The sequence below is a fragment of the Manis javanica genome, chromosome 7 (assembly GCF_040802235.1).
Source record: "Manis javanica isolate MJ-LG chromosome 7, MJ_LKY, whole genome shotgun sequence".
In the NCBI taxonomy this organism is placed as follows: Eukaryota; Metazoa; Chordata; class Mammalia; order Pholidota; family Manidae; genus Manis; species Manis javanica.
In genome coordinates, this window is record NC_133162.1 from 34,721,847 (window position 1) to 34,738,085 (window position 16,239).

Here is a 16,239-nt window from a genome sequence, read left to right on the forward strand (position 1 = left end):
AATATATTCTCCCATACTGTAGGATGCCTTTTTGTTTTGTTGATAATGTCCTTTGGCATACCAAACCTTTTTAGTTTGATGTAGTCCCATGAGTTCATTGGAACCTTTGTCTTTTGACTACTTATTGGGTAATTTACCATTCATCATCTGACTTTATAGTGGAGTCCTGAAGAGAAGACAATAATATTAAAATCGAAGCATTTTATTATTTATTCCACAATAAAGCATGTGTTGAATGGATGAATATTGGCAGAACCTAATATGTATTTGAATTACCGCTGAAACCTTCTTTCATGTGGGGTCATACAGTCAGTTTTGTTTTCACATTATGGTGAAGAAAAACATTTGTATAGTTGAATATATTTTAACCATGGAAATAAGTGCCAGTTAACATTTTTTAACTTTATTCATTTTGTACTTTTTTTTTTATGTTGCTCCTAGAAAATTGATCACTCTTAGGAAGGTATAGGGAGTGGACCATTTTATGCAGAAATAGACTCCATTTGAAGGCTAGACATCAGGGACTAGCCTCTCTTCTTATATACTGATCAATCACCAGATCTTGTCAATATTTCCCTCTAGTTCTCAGGCTGCATCCCTCCCTTTCTGCTGTTTAATCTTTATGAAGTACCGCTTCTCCATTCAGGATGTCCATCATCTGGCTTCACCATTTTCACCAGCCTCATCATCTCCATTTTCCCACTGCATCCTCCCTTAACCAGTCCCTATGATTTCCCATTATCTGGCCACAGAAGGTACTGTTTTCCCTTCCTCTCATTTACTTATCTACTGCCTATCCTTAGTTCATACATTCAAGACCAAGCCTCCCCCCTTCCAGGAAGCCCTTGCCCAGTAGCCTTGCAGGCAGTGTTTTTCTTGGCTTCTACTGCCTTATATTCTTCCCATCTTTTCTGTGTGTCCTCATTTTTCAACTGGTGTTAAGTTCTTTGAGGACACTTGTCCCTTTTTTTTTACCCCTATGCCCAAGGATAGTTGTCTCTTGTGTCTAGTACTGTGACCTATACTTCCTCATTAGCACCTATTAAATGCTTATTGATGAGGATTGTGTTGAAGTAATACCCCACATCTATGCAGACCAGAGTTTGGCTCAAATTTTTAAAAATATTTTTACAAATCATGGTATATTAAATACAGACATCAGTAACATAGATCAACTGTAGTTTCTAAACTCCTGAAAAAATAATTACTCTTCCTCTTTCCATATTATTTCCCCTATATCTTTTATAGGTTTCACTTACTTGCTTTCAGAAACTATGATCATCTTTGCATCACGTGGTAGGCTAAATATTGCCTAAAATGACTTAGTCCTTGCTCTTCATAAGCCTGTAGTTCAATAGTGTGATAATGACAGAAGTGTGTGTGTGTGTGTGAGAGAGAGAGAGAGAGAGAGAATTTTGGTTCTATGATTTTATTTAGTCTCCTATTTCCAAAGCTGAAAAAGAAGAAAAGTCATTTTTCTTAAATGTAGTGAGATAGCCATGCGGAATGGGGCAAGTGTACCTCATATCCATTCTTATTTATGAAATATACTCACCTGGGTTGCTGTATAGTATAAATTTAATGAACTGGCACATTTCCTCGTACTCATTTATTTGTGTGATTAGAGATTCTATTAATGCTTCATTTCTTTCCTCCAAACAAAATTTAGACTTTGCCAAAAAAAGCACAAAAAGTCCATGTGCTGATGTATGTTGCTACTTATTGTTAAGATTTAGCTATAATTCACATTCCATGCATTACATGTACATATTGGTAAATATTTTAGGGATAGGAAGCAAAGGGAAATTATCTATAACAGTTTTGAGATCTGTCAGCAAGAATTAGGCCAGTGGAATCTTTCACCTTTCCTAATAAATCTGGAAAAGCTTCCTGGAATAGGTAGAATTTCAGGAACTATTTGGATGATGGAAGAGGCATGGGAAGCAAGGCACTCAAAGTACGTGATTCAATGTAAAAGAAAGCTGTGAGGTGAGATTGGCATAACCAGGTGGTGCTGGGAGCCTCTGTCACTGAATTTATGCAGTGGGGGCCAGCTGGAGAGGAGAAGTTGGCAATGAAATGGTCTGTCCTGTCCTGATGAATGGTCTTTGAAACAGGATAGGACTCCTAGACCTAGATATGTCAGGCTTTAGAAAGAGAGTTTCGTGGTACAAGTAATGAGAACAGGACAGAATTTAGGCATTAGTTGAAGGCTTAGATGGGGAAACAAGTATTGGAGGGTTGACTCTGTGGCCAACCAAGTGCTTCCCGTAATGTAGTAGGGACAGTAGTAAGAGGGAAGAAAAATTAGATGTGAAAGAATAGGATTTGAAAATCAATATGATTGTATATAAAGTAACTATCCAATTATATTTCCCATTGATACTTACTTTTAGTTTAGAGATGTGTTCTGGTAGACAAATGTTGATTTCCCTTGTGGAATCAAAATGACATCAGATAATCTTAACATTTTCTTTCTGGGGTATTCTGACTTTCACAGGCTTTGATGTATATTTTCCTATATGGTTGCAGCTTCTGTTAGAAACTATTCTAATGGGCAGTGTCATGCCAAATCTTTGCCAACACATTCAACACACACCTGATTAAAATACATGTGTCTTTCATTTCACGTGAGTTTTTTATGCTCTCTTGAGACCTGTTCATAAATAAACATATTGGCTGTGCTAGTGCTCTTCATGTTTAACAGAATTTCTTAAAAAGCAGCAAAGAAAATACACAAGATCTTTTTAAATACTGCAAAATGAAATGCAAAGAGTGATTGAAATTACCATTTGGATTGAAGGGACTGTTGTAAAATGGACTTCTATATATATTTAATCCATAAAAATTTATTGACATTAATGGATGAATGACTTAGTTGATAATAAAGGTTCTAAAAATCCGATAAAATTAATTTGTGTACCAAGTTAGAGTTGAATCTTTCTACCAAATGCCTGCCCAAGAGAGGAAAGATCAGCTCTATCAGTGAGAACATGAGATAAACATGCTGTCCCACTAATTGAAACCTGGTTATGTGAGCTTTCTTGTCTAAGGGAGTGGATGGTCCCAGAGTAAAACATGGACAGCTGAAGAAATTTCTGAGTGTTCATGGTTCATATCTGAAATGTTGCTGCATATAGTAATAGAGAAATTTGAGCACATAAGATGATATGGGGAGTAAGTCCACTGGTTTTTCACCTTTGTTAGTGGTTGGTCTGGGAGAGGTCTAAGGAAGTAATGAAGTAGAGGCTCTGGGCTGTCCACCCTAATTTAATTTATTAGGTGTTTATGTGCTTCCTGTGGTCAGATGTGTATTAGACTCTAGATGTGCTTTGTCTCCCTACTGAGTATTCATTTTAGTAGGAGAAGAGAGAGAATGAATAAATGAAACAAACATTTTTGTAGTCAAAAGTTGTGATAAGTACTAGGCAGGAAAAATGGGAGGTTACCTCTAAGGTAGGATGTTGTTTAAACTGAAACCCAAAGGGTGGAAATACAGCTAGTTAACTCTAAGTAAAATTTTTATTATGGAAAATTTCAAATATACACAAAAATAGTGATTATCAACATTTTTGCCAATCTTGTTTCTTACATTCCCTCCCTTTTTTCTCTTAGACTTTTTTAAAGGGAATTCCAGACATCCTAAGATAGCTATTTTAGGAGGCTTAAGGCAAAGTACTGATACAAGTGCTACAACATTGATAAAACTTGAAAACATTATGCTAAATGAAAGAAGGCAATTATAAAAGATCACATATTGTATGTTTTTTTTTAAATGAAAAATCTAGAATAGGTGAATCTGTCCAGACAAAGTAGGTTAGTGATTGCCTAGGGCTTGGAGTGTTTGAGGGTAGTGGGGAGTGACTGCTGTTGGGTTAAATGGATCAATTATATGATACATGAATTATATTTCAATAAAGCTGTTATTTCAAGTGTGGGGTCAGGGCTTGAAGCAAGAAAGGGCTTTGTGTGTTTGAGGAAGTAAATCGAGCCCAGAATGGCTGAGCTTGGTGGGAGAGAAGGGAGGGTGTATTAAGATGAGATTGGAGGAAGGAAGGAAATCTGATCTTGCTGGGCTTTAGCTCCCGGTAAGGATTTTGAACTTGGTCCAAGTACAAGAGGAAATCTGAATGTTTTAAAGCAGGATCAAGTGATCAGATTTATGCTCCTAAAAGTGCCCTCTGGCCACTGCTTGGAGTAACAGAGAGAAGTAGGTTGTCTAGTTTGGAATGATGGCAGTAGTCTAGACAAGAAATAATGGTGTTTTAAGATAGGGTGATGGCAGTGGAGTTGGAAAGGAGTAAATAAATGGAGATATATTCTGGAAGATGGAATCAACTCTCCTTAATGTCAGTAGATTGAAGAATTAAATGTAGAAAGTAAATAAGAAGGCAGACTGAAAAATGAAGTTCAGGGTCTAGCTTGAGCAATTGGGTGAATTTTGGTGCCGTGTATTAAAATGGGACTGGGAGAGAATAGATGAGTTTAAGACAGATGTCAAGAGTTCATTTATAAACACATTAAATTTGTGATGCCTAAGAGATACGTGCATAATAATAAATATCAAGATGTTATTTTTATCTATTTTCATATTAGGGTTTTATGTAAGATTTTTTTGTAATGGGAATTCTGCCTCCAGAGATTTGAAAACCATCCATCTAGTTCAAATCTCTCATTATGTAAATGAGACTCAGATAAGTAAAATGTCTTATCTAAGGTCACAGAGTACAGCCCAGGCTAGAACCTATCTTGAGTTCCAGGCAATTTTTTTTCTTAAAGGAGTCATGCCTCATAATCCATTTTTTAAAACCCTCAAAATGACTAGTTTCTGCACTACTTGCAAAACTAAGATGAAACGGGTTTAGGCTTGGAATGGAAGTACTGGGCCAGAAGTGCCCTGGAGCTGCTGAATTGATGGCAGAAGCTTTGGTGGGGGCTCAGAGGTGAGGTCTGAGCATTTTTGGCAGCCCAGCATGGCCAGTGGGTTTTCTCATCATAAACTGCAAGAAAGGGAGCCTCCTCAGGAAGAGTTGTCTTGGACAAGTCTTCTCTGTTTAATTGGTGCTCTGAAGATTTCATATTTGGCATTCTTCTTACAAATCTCCTATAGTGTTAAGTGATCTCTACATTCAGAGATTGTTTGTCCAATTACTGGACCAAAAACTATGTTCTGGTTAATTGAAAACTGGTATCAGAAAACCAAACCATTGGTGGAAGAGAAAGTCAAATGGCCAAACTGCAGTGATTGAGAAGCATTTCTCCTGTTTCTATTGAAATACTGAATATGAATATCTTATATAGAAGTATCATGAGATTCTAAAGCAGATTTGTATGCTAGATACAAAAGAATGTATTTTTTGGTAAGTCATGTGGCTTAAAACATTCTAGTCTTGGGGAATGTTTTCATTAAAGAGAAAAAATATGTCAGAGAGATGCTAGTTAGTGAAGCAAGGCCCCTCATGAAACATGATTTGGGTGTAGCCTCTTAAAGTTTCAGTTTCTTGTAACACATGTCCAAGAACTAAAATTTTACCAGTCTTCCCAGGGACAGTTTGTCTTGGGGATGGATTTATGCCAACCAAATGAATGCACAAATACAAACCTCGAGAGGGACCACGGGACAGATTAGAATGTCAATGTTTTAACTTATCATGGAGATGGATGTAACAGGAATATAATTTTAGTGGCTGATTATCTGTATACTAGTTTAAGAGTTACTTCTTCACAACAGCAAGGTAGTAATTGATAGAACAGTCCTTCAGGAGCTTACAATTAGAACATAGGGAAATAGAAGATGGTTTTCACTTTTTAGGCTATGGAAATATCAAATGATCCATTCTGTCCCACAGAGGAGGAATCTCACCAGTATGATAAAATCCTTCTATCTCCTAAATATAGTCAATAATATTATTGTATCTTTGTATGTCGACAGAGGGCATTCAGCTTATGGTGGTGAGCATTTAGTAATATATATAATAGTTGGATCACTACATTGTACACCTGAAACCAATGAAACATTGTATAAAACCTGCATTTCATTTTTAAAAATCCTATCTCCTGTTGGTCTTCACTGGGTAAACACTACAGCTTCTTACCCTACACTTCTGTTTTTTTAAATGCTTCCTGCAGACTCGCTTTCTGTTCTACCAGCACATTAAGCAGTCATGTTACAGTAAGGTTGGCTGAATTATAAATTTTACATTCCATTCCTGAGGGTATATTTTCTTTAACTTGATTGAACTTGGATGTTTCCCAAGACTCCATGCGTTTCACACAGTATCTCATTCAGTGCCTGCCTGCTGTACATAGATAATCTCCATTTCAGAGGTTCTTAAATGTGAGCATAGGAATTACCAGGGATTAAAAATACCGATTTTCAAGTTTGACCTCTGTAGATTCAAACTAACTAGATCTGGGTATTGGGCTTTGAGACCTATATTCTTAGTTCTTACCCACAGTTAGAGAAACATCATGCATGTGTGAATTCTTAGCAGTTTCATTTCCAAGGGCAACTTTATTACTAAAGTCTGTGGTACTGTAAATACTACCAATAAGCCAGAGGTTTGCTTTTAAAACCTTAGAAAGTTTCTGAAGTACCCATAGCCAATTTTTAAAACAGTCCAAATTTTTATAATTAACTCTTGCTTTTATTTTATTTGCCAAAATACTCTGGGGGAAGCTGTGGTTATGTTGGCCATGCAGAAAATAAGTTCTCTTTGTTCCAGAAGGTCTTGAACATCTGCCTCTTCTCCTTCACTGCTCTAGGTTAAGACTTCCTCATCTCTCATCTGGACAGTCACAGATTTCCTCAAACTCTCACTGCACCCCCCCACCCCCACCCCACCCCCCACTCTCTCCGTGCAAATTGTTAGTGGAAATGATGGTAGGATTTGGGGTAGAAGGACTAACATGGTCAGAGGCATCATAGAGAAGTCATTCTGACAGAAGGGAAGAAGGATTAGATGGGAGTATTAGAGTCTCCAATGAGTGAGTGTAGTTAAAAAAAAAAAAAAGCTAGCATTAGAATGAAATATTAGATTTGGGGAATGGGGAAATTTCCTATGGTTTTTGTGGTGTAGAGCACAGAAGGTAATGCTTGAATAAATAGAAGCACTAGAAAAGGTCTCAGTGTTCTAGGACATGTGCCATCTCTTGCCATTCTCACACCTGTGTATTGTGTTCCAGCATATGCTTTTGTGCATGGATTTGCACATATTGTTTTCTTCTCCTGGATCCTGCCTCACTTTTAATGTTTACTGAATACCTTTTTTGTGCTCTTATTAGGCCATGAAGATACAGTGGTGAACAAGAAGAAACTGGTCCCTGTCCTAATAGAACTTAAATTTAATGGGGCTGGGGAATGAGGAACCAAATAAAAACCCTTATGATAGTTTGGAAACAGTGTTAGGAAAAGTCCTGTGTGTGGATAGAAAAGGAGACCTGATAATCTACCCGAGGAAATGACTTTTCAGTTGACACCTGAAAAATTAGTAGGAATTAACTAGAAAATTGGGGATTTGGGAAGGGGGTGTTTGTTTTGGGTAGAGGGAGCACCTTGTCCTTAGCGCCTGAGACAATGAGGAATAATCAGGAAATTCAGAGGCTAGTGAGCCAGAGGGAAAGGCAGCAACCATGACAGGAGAGGTAAGCAGAGGCCTTAGAGTTTGCAGTGGTGTTTTTGTACTTAGTCCAAAAAGCAATGGGAAGTTATTGAGGTATTTTAAGAATAGGGATGAGGAGTATGGTTATATGTTTAGATTAATATTTGAAAATGCCAACTTTGACTGTTTTATGGAGAAAGCATTGCAAAATACCAGGTAGAAATCACTGGACTAAGAGCCTATAGTATAGAGTTGTTAAACAGTTCAGAGGAGAGATGATGTATCTGGAGCAGGGTATTAGGACTGAAGATAGAAATGAATGGATTGAAGAATTATTTTGTAGCTTGAATTGGTCGGGTTTAGTGAGGGATGGATTAGATGTGGAGTATGAAAGGAAGGGAGATGTCAAGGATGACTCATAGATTTATGGATTGAATTGAGTATGGATAATAGTCATTTTTATTGAGACTTCAGGGAATGCTAGAGGAGCAGGTTTGGAGGAAAGATCAAGAGCTGTTCTGAAAGTTGTTTCTTTGTGGATTCTTATTCTTTTCCTTAGAAACTCCCATTCCCACAAGATTCTGCTCAGATTAACCCTCCTGTGAAATCACTCTAAAGGTTCCCCCCACTCTCCATCTCCCATATGGCAGTAAATCATGCTCTTATGTCACTTGGTATAGTCTTCTGTTATATTTACCTCCCTATTTTATAATTATAGACTTGCCTGACTCTCTCACTATACTTGATTTCTTTATCAAGTATATAATTATCAAATAATTATCTTATTTGTTTAGTGTGCCTAGAATGAAGATAATTTTTTAAATGTTTTCTCCTGAGTTATGTATGTTAAAGTTTCCTTTATCTTAAATCCAGGTAATGCTGGATTAAGTGGTATTACTGCAAATCTTTTCCCCAGCCTTGTATAGTCTAATGTGGATTGTGAATCTCTGGGAAGGGCATAAGGTGTGAAGTATTTTCCAATATTACTTACTCTCCCTACCTCCTTCCCACCTCTGGCTTTTGTTTTCTGAGCATCTGATGTTGCTAGTGTTGAAGGTAAGAGGTGGGGATAGGAACATTTTGTGGGAAATACTGATTTGGATGTGTGCTTAACACAGAGTAGGCACGTAATTCACTGAGTGTGGACTATATGAAAAGCAAATCTGACAGCTGTGGGAAAATATCTCTGGGTGTCTTTGGGAAGCTTATTTTGCCTATAGTTGCTACAGATCTATTTCTTTTATCCCCAATGATCAAAACAGAAATCAAGGGATAAGAATTCACTATCTATTGTTTGTTCCTGCCAGGCTGAAAAAGCTAGGTGACATGAGGTGACAAATTTTGTTTTTTTCTTTGTAGCTAAGCTGGGAAGGGTTGAAAAGTTCTTTGGTCCATTTATTTATTAATCCCTAACATCAAAACCATGCCTTTCTTATGCCACCTGGGTTGTTCATAAAATAAACAGAGTTATATTTTAGTAACTATTTTTTTGTAAAATAAATAAATATTCAGTATTTGCCTAGGGCTATTTATATTCTGTTTTAGAGAGTTGGCTGTAGTGATGCAGGACATAGGTTTCAGGGAAATATAGACAGGGTAGACTAAATGGGGAAGAATGTATTGTATTCTTTTTTCCTTGAAGAATGTGTGAATTTATTTCAGAGGGGAATTTTTTTCCAAAGTTAGAGTTCTCAAGATAGTTAATTTTAGAGTGAAATCTAGTGGAAAGTTTTACCAGGAACTCACTGACTCAAACAGGAAGTATATTTGTTTTTTAAACTTAGATTTTATTTGGTAATGTCAGATGCTGTTATTGTGTTACATTTATTAACAGACTCTGACTACTGGTATCTTTCTTATAGTTATGTGGAATGGGTAGGTGTCTTTGCTCTACAAACTTTATTTGGCTACAGAGTTAAGAATGAAAATAATTGTTTGAGTTATATAAAACATGGTTTACATTATCAGGGAAAAGATGTCATTACCACATTTGCACCTCGACTCCCACATTAATTTATATGTTTTCATTTACTTGTCCCACCCTTTATTATTGCAGATGTTTATTTCCAAATTGGAATAGCATGGAATGGCAAGGAAAACTTGATCATTTTTAGCCAGAGAAGTTACCAGCCTCTATCATCAGTTTAATAGTCTCTCAGCTGTCAAAGCCAAGTCAACATAAGGAGAAAATAAAAATCTGTGAATAAAGATTACCTTTCTATTTACTTTTAAGAAATGCCTGGGAAAGGAAAGTAACTGCTGAGTACTCTTAGGAACAGTGATAGGGACTGTATGAGTGAAATGTAGTATTTTTTCTAGGAGCACAAACAGCTGCAGTTTAGATGCTTCTTCCTTAGCATCAATCCAGTCATTTCTGTGCTGTACATACCTTTACATAAAAATGATGATATAAACTTGTGTAGACCCATAATCTGCAGTCGCTTATTCTGTTGAAAAAGTCACAGGTCAGGGTATTTTTTTTTTAATATGCTTCACTCTGCATTTGACTCCTTATAAAACATTTTTTGTTCAGGAAAATAATTTTAACTGTGGGAATTCCCACATTTGTTTCAGGTCGGTCTTCTCTCTTTCCCTTTGAAGATGCCTTCTTGGACGACAGTCATGGCGATCAGTCCTTGTCATCTGGCTTAAGTTCTCCCACTCGCTGTCAAAATGGGGAGCGAGTAGAACGCTACTCTAGAAAGGTGTTTGTTGGAGGCCTTCCTCCTGACATTGATGAAGGTAACATGCATTCTTTAATCATTTTATAAAGGCCAGGTTTGCTCTTTGTATGATCTGACTCTGCCTCTCCCTTCCAAGACAGCTTTAGGACATTCACAGTTTAATGTGCAGGAGATAAGAATATTTGATAGATAGGGAAACAGATTATGCACTTTCAGGTCTGCCATTCATACATGTTCACACATAGCTATCTCCCAACAGCTTCCCATTTTCTAGTTAGTATTTTAGGGATAAATTTTAAAATAATAATGGGAGCTAATATTTATGAAACTCTTAAGATAAGCCCATTATTCTGCTGAGTGCTTCACATTCCGTTATTTCATTTAATCCCCACAGCTCTTCTATGAGGTATATCCTACCAACTCCATTTCACAGATGAAGAAACTGAGAATCAGAGACAAACAATTTGTCCAGGATTATGTAGCAAATGATGCAGTTGGAACTCAAAACCAGTCTGATTCCAGAGCTCTTTGGCTCATGTCCTTCACACCATACTATTTCATGTTTTAGTATAGATCCCTATTAATGAAAAGTCTCCCTTGCCTTTAAGAGAATGAAGACTAATTTGAATTGTTCCTAACAATATTTTCAAGACACTACCAATCTAAAAATGAGTTTTCACTTAAGGCTAAAGACAGTCAACACATAGTAGGTTGTCAATAAATATTTGTTGAACGGATGAATAAAATAAAATTGTGATATAGTTAATTTAAGGGAAAAAAACAATTCTAGTTCTAGTAGGCTTTGGATCTGCTATAAAAATATTGTTGAAATAGAATTGTTTTGTCAGCATTGTTTTAGCTATTACATTTCTTAATTTATTATGCTTTTTTTTACCATAAGAGAAGAATCATCTCTGAAAAGTTTTATTTTAGACTGTTTTAAAGTTACTGCTTTAAAGTTGTACACAGTAATAGACTCATTTTCCTCCAAACTATTTTTGTACTAGTGTTAATCTCATCTATTATTTGGGTCTTTCTTTAAGACATAATTTTGTCCATGGCTGAGAGAATGGCAACTTAAACCTGAATAGGAACTAAGTTATAATCTGCTTTGAGTCAAAAGTCAGAAAGTAAAGTTTTCGAGCTATAACTTTTGAAACATGTTCTTCATAAAACGAGTAATAGGTATGTATTAGAGAAAGAGACCCTTGGCTTTTAACTTTTTCATATCAACAGAATTAATTACCTATTTGTTGTCCCTACTTACCAAAAGAATTACATCTATTTCTAAAATAATGATTAGAGAGCAGTAGTCTTTGATTAATAACAACCATAATAATCTAAGATTAATAATCTTAGAGATTTTAGAGATTATTTCACAGAAATGAAAGCATATGTTAAGTATTTTGTGTACTTTGCCTTTTTTCTAAAAGCGGAAAACGTTCCTATTTTCAGAATCTTCTTTTTACTTGACAGAGAGGTCACCTTAGTTAATGTCAGATTTTTCTTCCACATTCTTTTTTTAATTTTATTTTAGTCTTCCACATTCTTTACGTCAAGCTTATTGGCAGTGAAGGGAAATGAATTACAAGTACAAACATTCTGCATGGCTGAAAGTGAATAACCAAATGTACCCCTAAACAATGGTATTTCACTTAGTAGGTTTGACTTCTGTAAAAATACTTTGGAAATAGGTCTCAAAATATTTTAAAAATAACAAGAAATGTATTATGCTACTCTGTTTGCTATTTTTTGTTCCCTTTGCTAAGATTCCTTCTTTATTTTGTAGATGAGATCACTGCCAGCTTTCGTAGGTTTGGACCTCTTGTCGTAGACTGGCCTCACAAAGCTGAAAGCAAGTCGTATTTTCCTCCTAAAGGTAATGGACTTAAAATATCTCCACTGCCTGCCTGTTGGAGACTTAGTGTGGACAGTTCAATAAAAGGCAGCCTTTTTAACTCTTGAAATAGCTGTTGACTTTTTCCCCCCAGTTATGAAAACATTTTAATGTTGGTCATTGTTTAAGGTCTCACTGTTTGCACTTGGGGACTGTTTCCCCAGGAGCACCGTGATTGCTTCATGGCATCCATTTTATTGACAGTGAGATCCTGTGAATCTGTGGTGAATAAGCCTTGTGTTAACTTTTCATTATTTGAGAGAAAAGATCTAGGGTTTTGAAGAGTGTCAGTGATGGGAGAGGAAAAGGTTAGAGTCAAATTTTATTTGTAGTCCAAAACCCTGGGTTAAAAAGGATGTTTACTTTTCATGTTAATGTTCTGTAGATATGTTTCAAGGATGTCTTCAGTCTCTAAAGAATTGTTTGTTTCTTGATATGTATTATTGTATAACATTACTCAATGCAGGAAGACCGTCAAAATACTTGTCCTTCCTGTGCTTTGTACAGGAAACAAATGATAACCTGGGAAAGGCAAGTGCTTCCTTTTATGTCTGGTTTATTAGTTTTCTTTGTTACCTATACTTCTCCCCATTCTATAACCTATGAAAGTAAGGGCTGTTTGTTTACTTTGAACATTATTTTAATTCTCTGCAAGAACTTTAAAGTTAAAACATTGAGGTTCATATTAATAAGAAAAGATAAAAATCATCATGCAAATTATTTTGGTGAAGCAATGTGTTCACCATTTTGTAATACATGTATGACACCTTGTAAAGACACATGTTTAAAACATGTTTTAAGAGTGCTGATAATGGAATCAGAGTAGCATTATTTCATTGAATGAATGAGTTCATGACACTATGCTGCATGTATTAAACTCTGTAAAGTCACAAGTATAAAAAAATGTTCCTAAGAGTGCTTGTTGAAAAATCATCATGCTGAGACAATTATAAAAGATGGGATCAAAAGTGTTAGATGATCACCCTAAAAAACAAAAATGAAGGTAAATATATACATATGGCCAAAGAAAATGATCCCAAACCTACCTCTGTTAGAAATAATCACTGCATACATTTTACTAAATATCCTTTGATATCTCTTTATGAATATATACATTTATTTGGAATTTTAAACTTTACGTAAATGAGATAACAGTATACATGTTGTTTAATAACCTGCATTTTCCCCTCAGCAACATCAACATCTTTCTCTTAAAAAATTTACATTATCATTAATGACCTTATTTTATTTAATCAGTCCAATTGATGGACATTTCAGTTACTTCCAGTTGTTTCTTCTCATGGATCATGCTTCAGTTAATATCTTTGAGACGTCATCTTTTTGTCCTTTTATAATGATCTCTTAGGGTGAATTTCTTGAAGTGAGGTACATGTTTATACAGACTGCCAAGCTGTCCTTAAGAAAGGTCATACACATTTATGTTCCTACTGGCAGTGCCTGATTTACAAAACTCAGTTTTACTGGGGGTCTGGGGAAATCACTCTTTTTTCATTCTTTGCCAATCTGCTGGTTAAAATAACATCCTTATGGGGGGCCATTTTTTCTTCTTTTCTGGCCATTTGAATTTATTTTATATTTTTACATTGACTTCTCATTTCTCTCTGGAATTTGTATATTGGAATAAAGTACAAGAAAGGATCCAGCTTTATTTTTCTAGGCAGCATGCCAGTCATCCCAATAGTCATTTATCAACTATGCCACTTTTCTCTCATTGATTTGAGTCATTAGAAATAACTAGTGATTGAAAGGTCATCTCTTCTGTTTCTCAGTGGGATGCACCAGTTTCTCTGGAATTACTCCGTCCTATGTGATAACCACTAGCCACATGTTGCTAATGAGCACTTGAAATGTGACAATTCCTAATTAAGATATGCTGTAAGTGTAAAATATTCACAGACTAAAATTTTTTTTAAAAAAGGTAAAAGATACTGTTAATAATTTGTTTACATGCTGAAATGATAATTTTTGGGCTATATTGGGTTAAATAAAATGTATTAAAATTAACTCCATATATTTCTTTTTACCTTTTCTTTTTTTATTTTGACATCATTAATATAAATTACATGAGAAACATTATGGTTACTAGACTCCCCCCATTATCAAGTCCCCCCACATACCCCATTACAGTCACTGTCCATCAGCATAGTAAGATGCTATAGAATCACTACCTGTCTCTTAATACCTTTTAAAAGTATAGGTATTGGAAATTTTTGTGTTACTTCTGTGATTCATATTTGTATTAAATAGCACTTCTCTAGAACGAGTCAGCAAACTACCTGTTTTTGTATGACCTGCAAGCTAAGGGTGGTTTTTATATTTTTAAGGATTGTAAAAATACACACAAAATAATAATATGTAATGGAGACTATATGTGATCCTCAAATTTCTTTGCAGAAAGTTTGTTGACTCCTCCTCTAAAATAACCTAGAGCTGCTCATTTAGCTTCTGAGATATCCAGTGACAAAAGTGGCAGTTTATTTCAGAAGAATTCTGTATTTGTAGACCTAGCTCATTCTTAAATTTTTTTTATTCTATTGAGTCAAATGCTTCCATGCAATCTTTACCTATTGCTCAATTGTGTCCTATAAAGTAAAACAGAAAAGTTATCATTGTGTCATCTATCTCTTGTTACTTAAAAGACTATCAGTTTCTCTTTAAGTCTTCTCTTTCTCAAGCTGAATATTTTCACTTCTCTCAGTCCTATCATATGACTAATGGCTTCTGGATCACTATTCTAGTCTGCCTTTTCTGTGTATATGTCAAGTTTACATTATCCTATGTAAATCTGTTACTGAGAAGTGGAGAGACACCATTTGGGTTGGTCTGAGCAGGACAGAGTTTAGCAGCTCTTTTCAAGAATTTGTGCTCATTGCTTTGGATTTTGGGAACATCTAAGTTCACCGCAAACTATCCTGTGACTTCTTAATAATGCCCCCTTGTGCTGTTCTACTTTTCCTTAAATTCCTCAGGTTTTAATTCAGATCTGCGCCTTCTTGGTAATGTCCCTCTTGCTCATTGTACTTTTTCTCAAGTCACCTCAGATTGGCTATTAGGTATAGTTTGTTTGGTTGTATATTTTAGGCTCACATGTAAGTAGAGAGGAAAACATGAACCGCTATTGAGCCTTTCAGCCTTTTTCTCAAAGTATGTGAAATAAACAGTCATTCATTCATCCAGCAGGAATACCTGTACAGATATGGCGTAGGGTATGTAAAACCATGACCATTTCAGTAGAGTGAGAAGAGCTTAAAGTCTATGTACAGAAACAGTAGCCAGACATATCAGTTGTTCCCTTAAGTGTTTTGGGGCCAGCAGAGTGGGAGGTAATAGAAACTGGGCTCTGTCCAGCACAAAGGCCACTGAGGCATTTGATTGACCGTTTGAGGATATGCAGCGTCCTCTGGATCACTCTGGATCAATTTTTCTGTGGGCTACAAGCAGGTAATTGTTTGTTGTTCTCCAGAGCATCACTGAGAACATGGAAAGCATAAGAAAGCATGGAAGTCAGAATGTGTCTTAGTGCTTTAGTCTCCAACTTCATGAACTTATAGAACTATCAGGGAGAAAAGAAATTAGTCAGATAGTCACAAAAGTAAATACTGTTACAAACTGTGATAGTTCTATAAAGTAAAAATAGAGGGTGCAGTGAGAAACTCTAAAAAGGGCGTCATAATTTATACTGGGATATGGAGAGAGCTTCTCTGAGAAAATGGCAGCTAAGCAGACCTGAAAACTGAGGAGTTAGCTAGAAAGTGTAGGGAAGCAAGTTCAAAGCAGAGAAGTACCATATGGGGAAGACTGAGTGTGAAAGGGCTTTGGTACCGTTGAGAAAATGAAGGAAATGTGGTTGGAATGTTGTGAGGGGAAGAAAATGGTGCAAAAGAAAGAGCTTTGAAGAAGTAGAATATCTTTTTTCTTCCCTTGATCGGCCTAATCCCCTAGAGAGAGGAGACATGAAGGCATTTGTGTAGTGTTTGTCTTTGGTGGATGGAGAATGGAGTTGGGTCATGTAGACGAATCAGTTTAAATTACTTTC

The 16,239-nt window shown here is 36.0% G+C and overlaps 1 protein-coding gene across 11 annotated transcripts in view; it reads left to right on the forward strand.

Moving 5' to 3' along the window:
• The window catches only part of CPEB3 (cytoplasmic polyadenylation element binding protein 3), a 191,363-nt gene that overhangs the window by 90,326 nt on the left and 84,798 nt on the right, over nt 1–16,239 (forward strand). For 7 of the 11 annotated variants that reach the window (XM_073240696.1, XM_073240694.1, XM_073240698.1 and 4 more), the window contains 2 exons: nt 10,176–10,343; nt 12,075–12,164. In XM_073240696.1, the coding sequence (XP_073096797.1) occupies nt 10,176–10,343; nt 12,075–12,164 (258 nt within the window). The remainder of the gene's footprint in view (nt 1–10,175; nt 10,344–12,074; nt 12,165–16,239) is intronic. The other 4 variants (XM_073240699.1, XM_073240700.1, XM_073240704.1 and 1 more) reach the window with 1 other exon arrangement.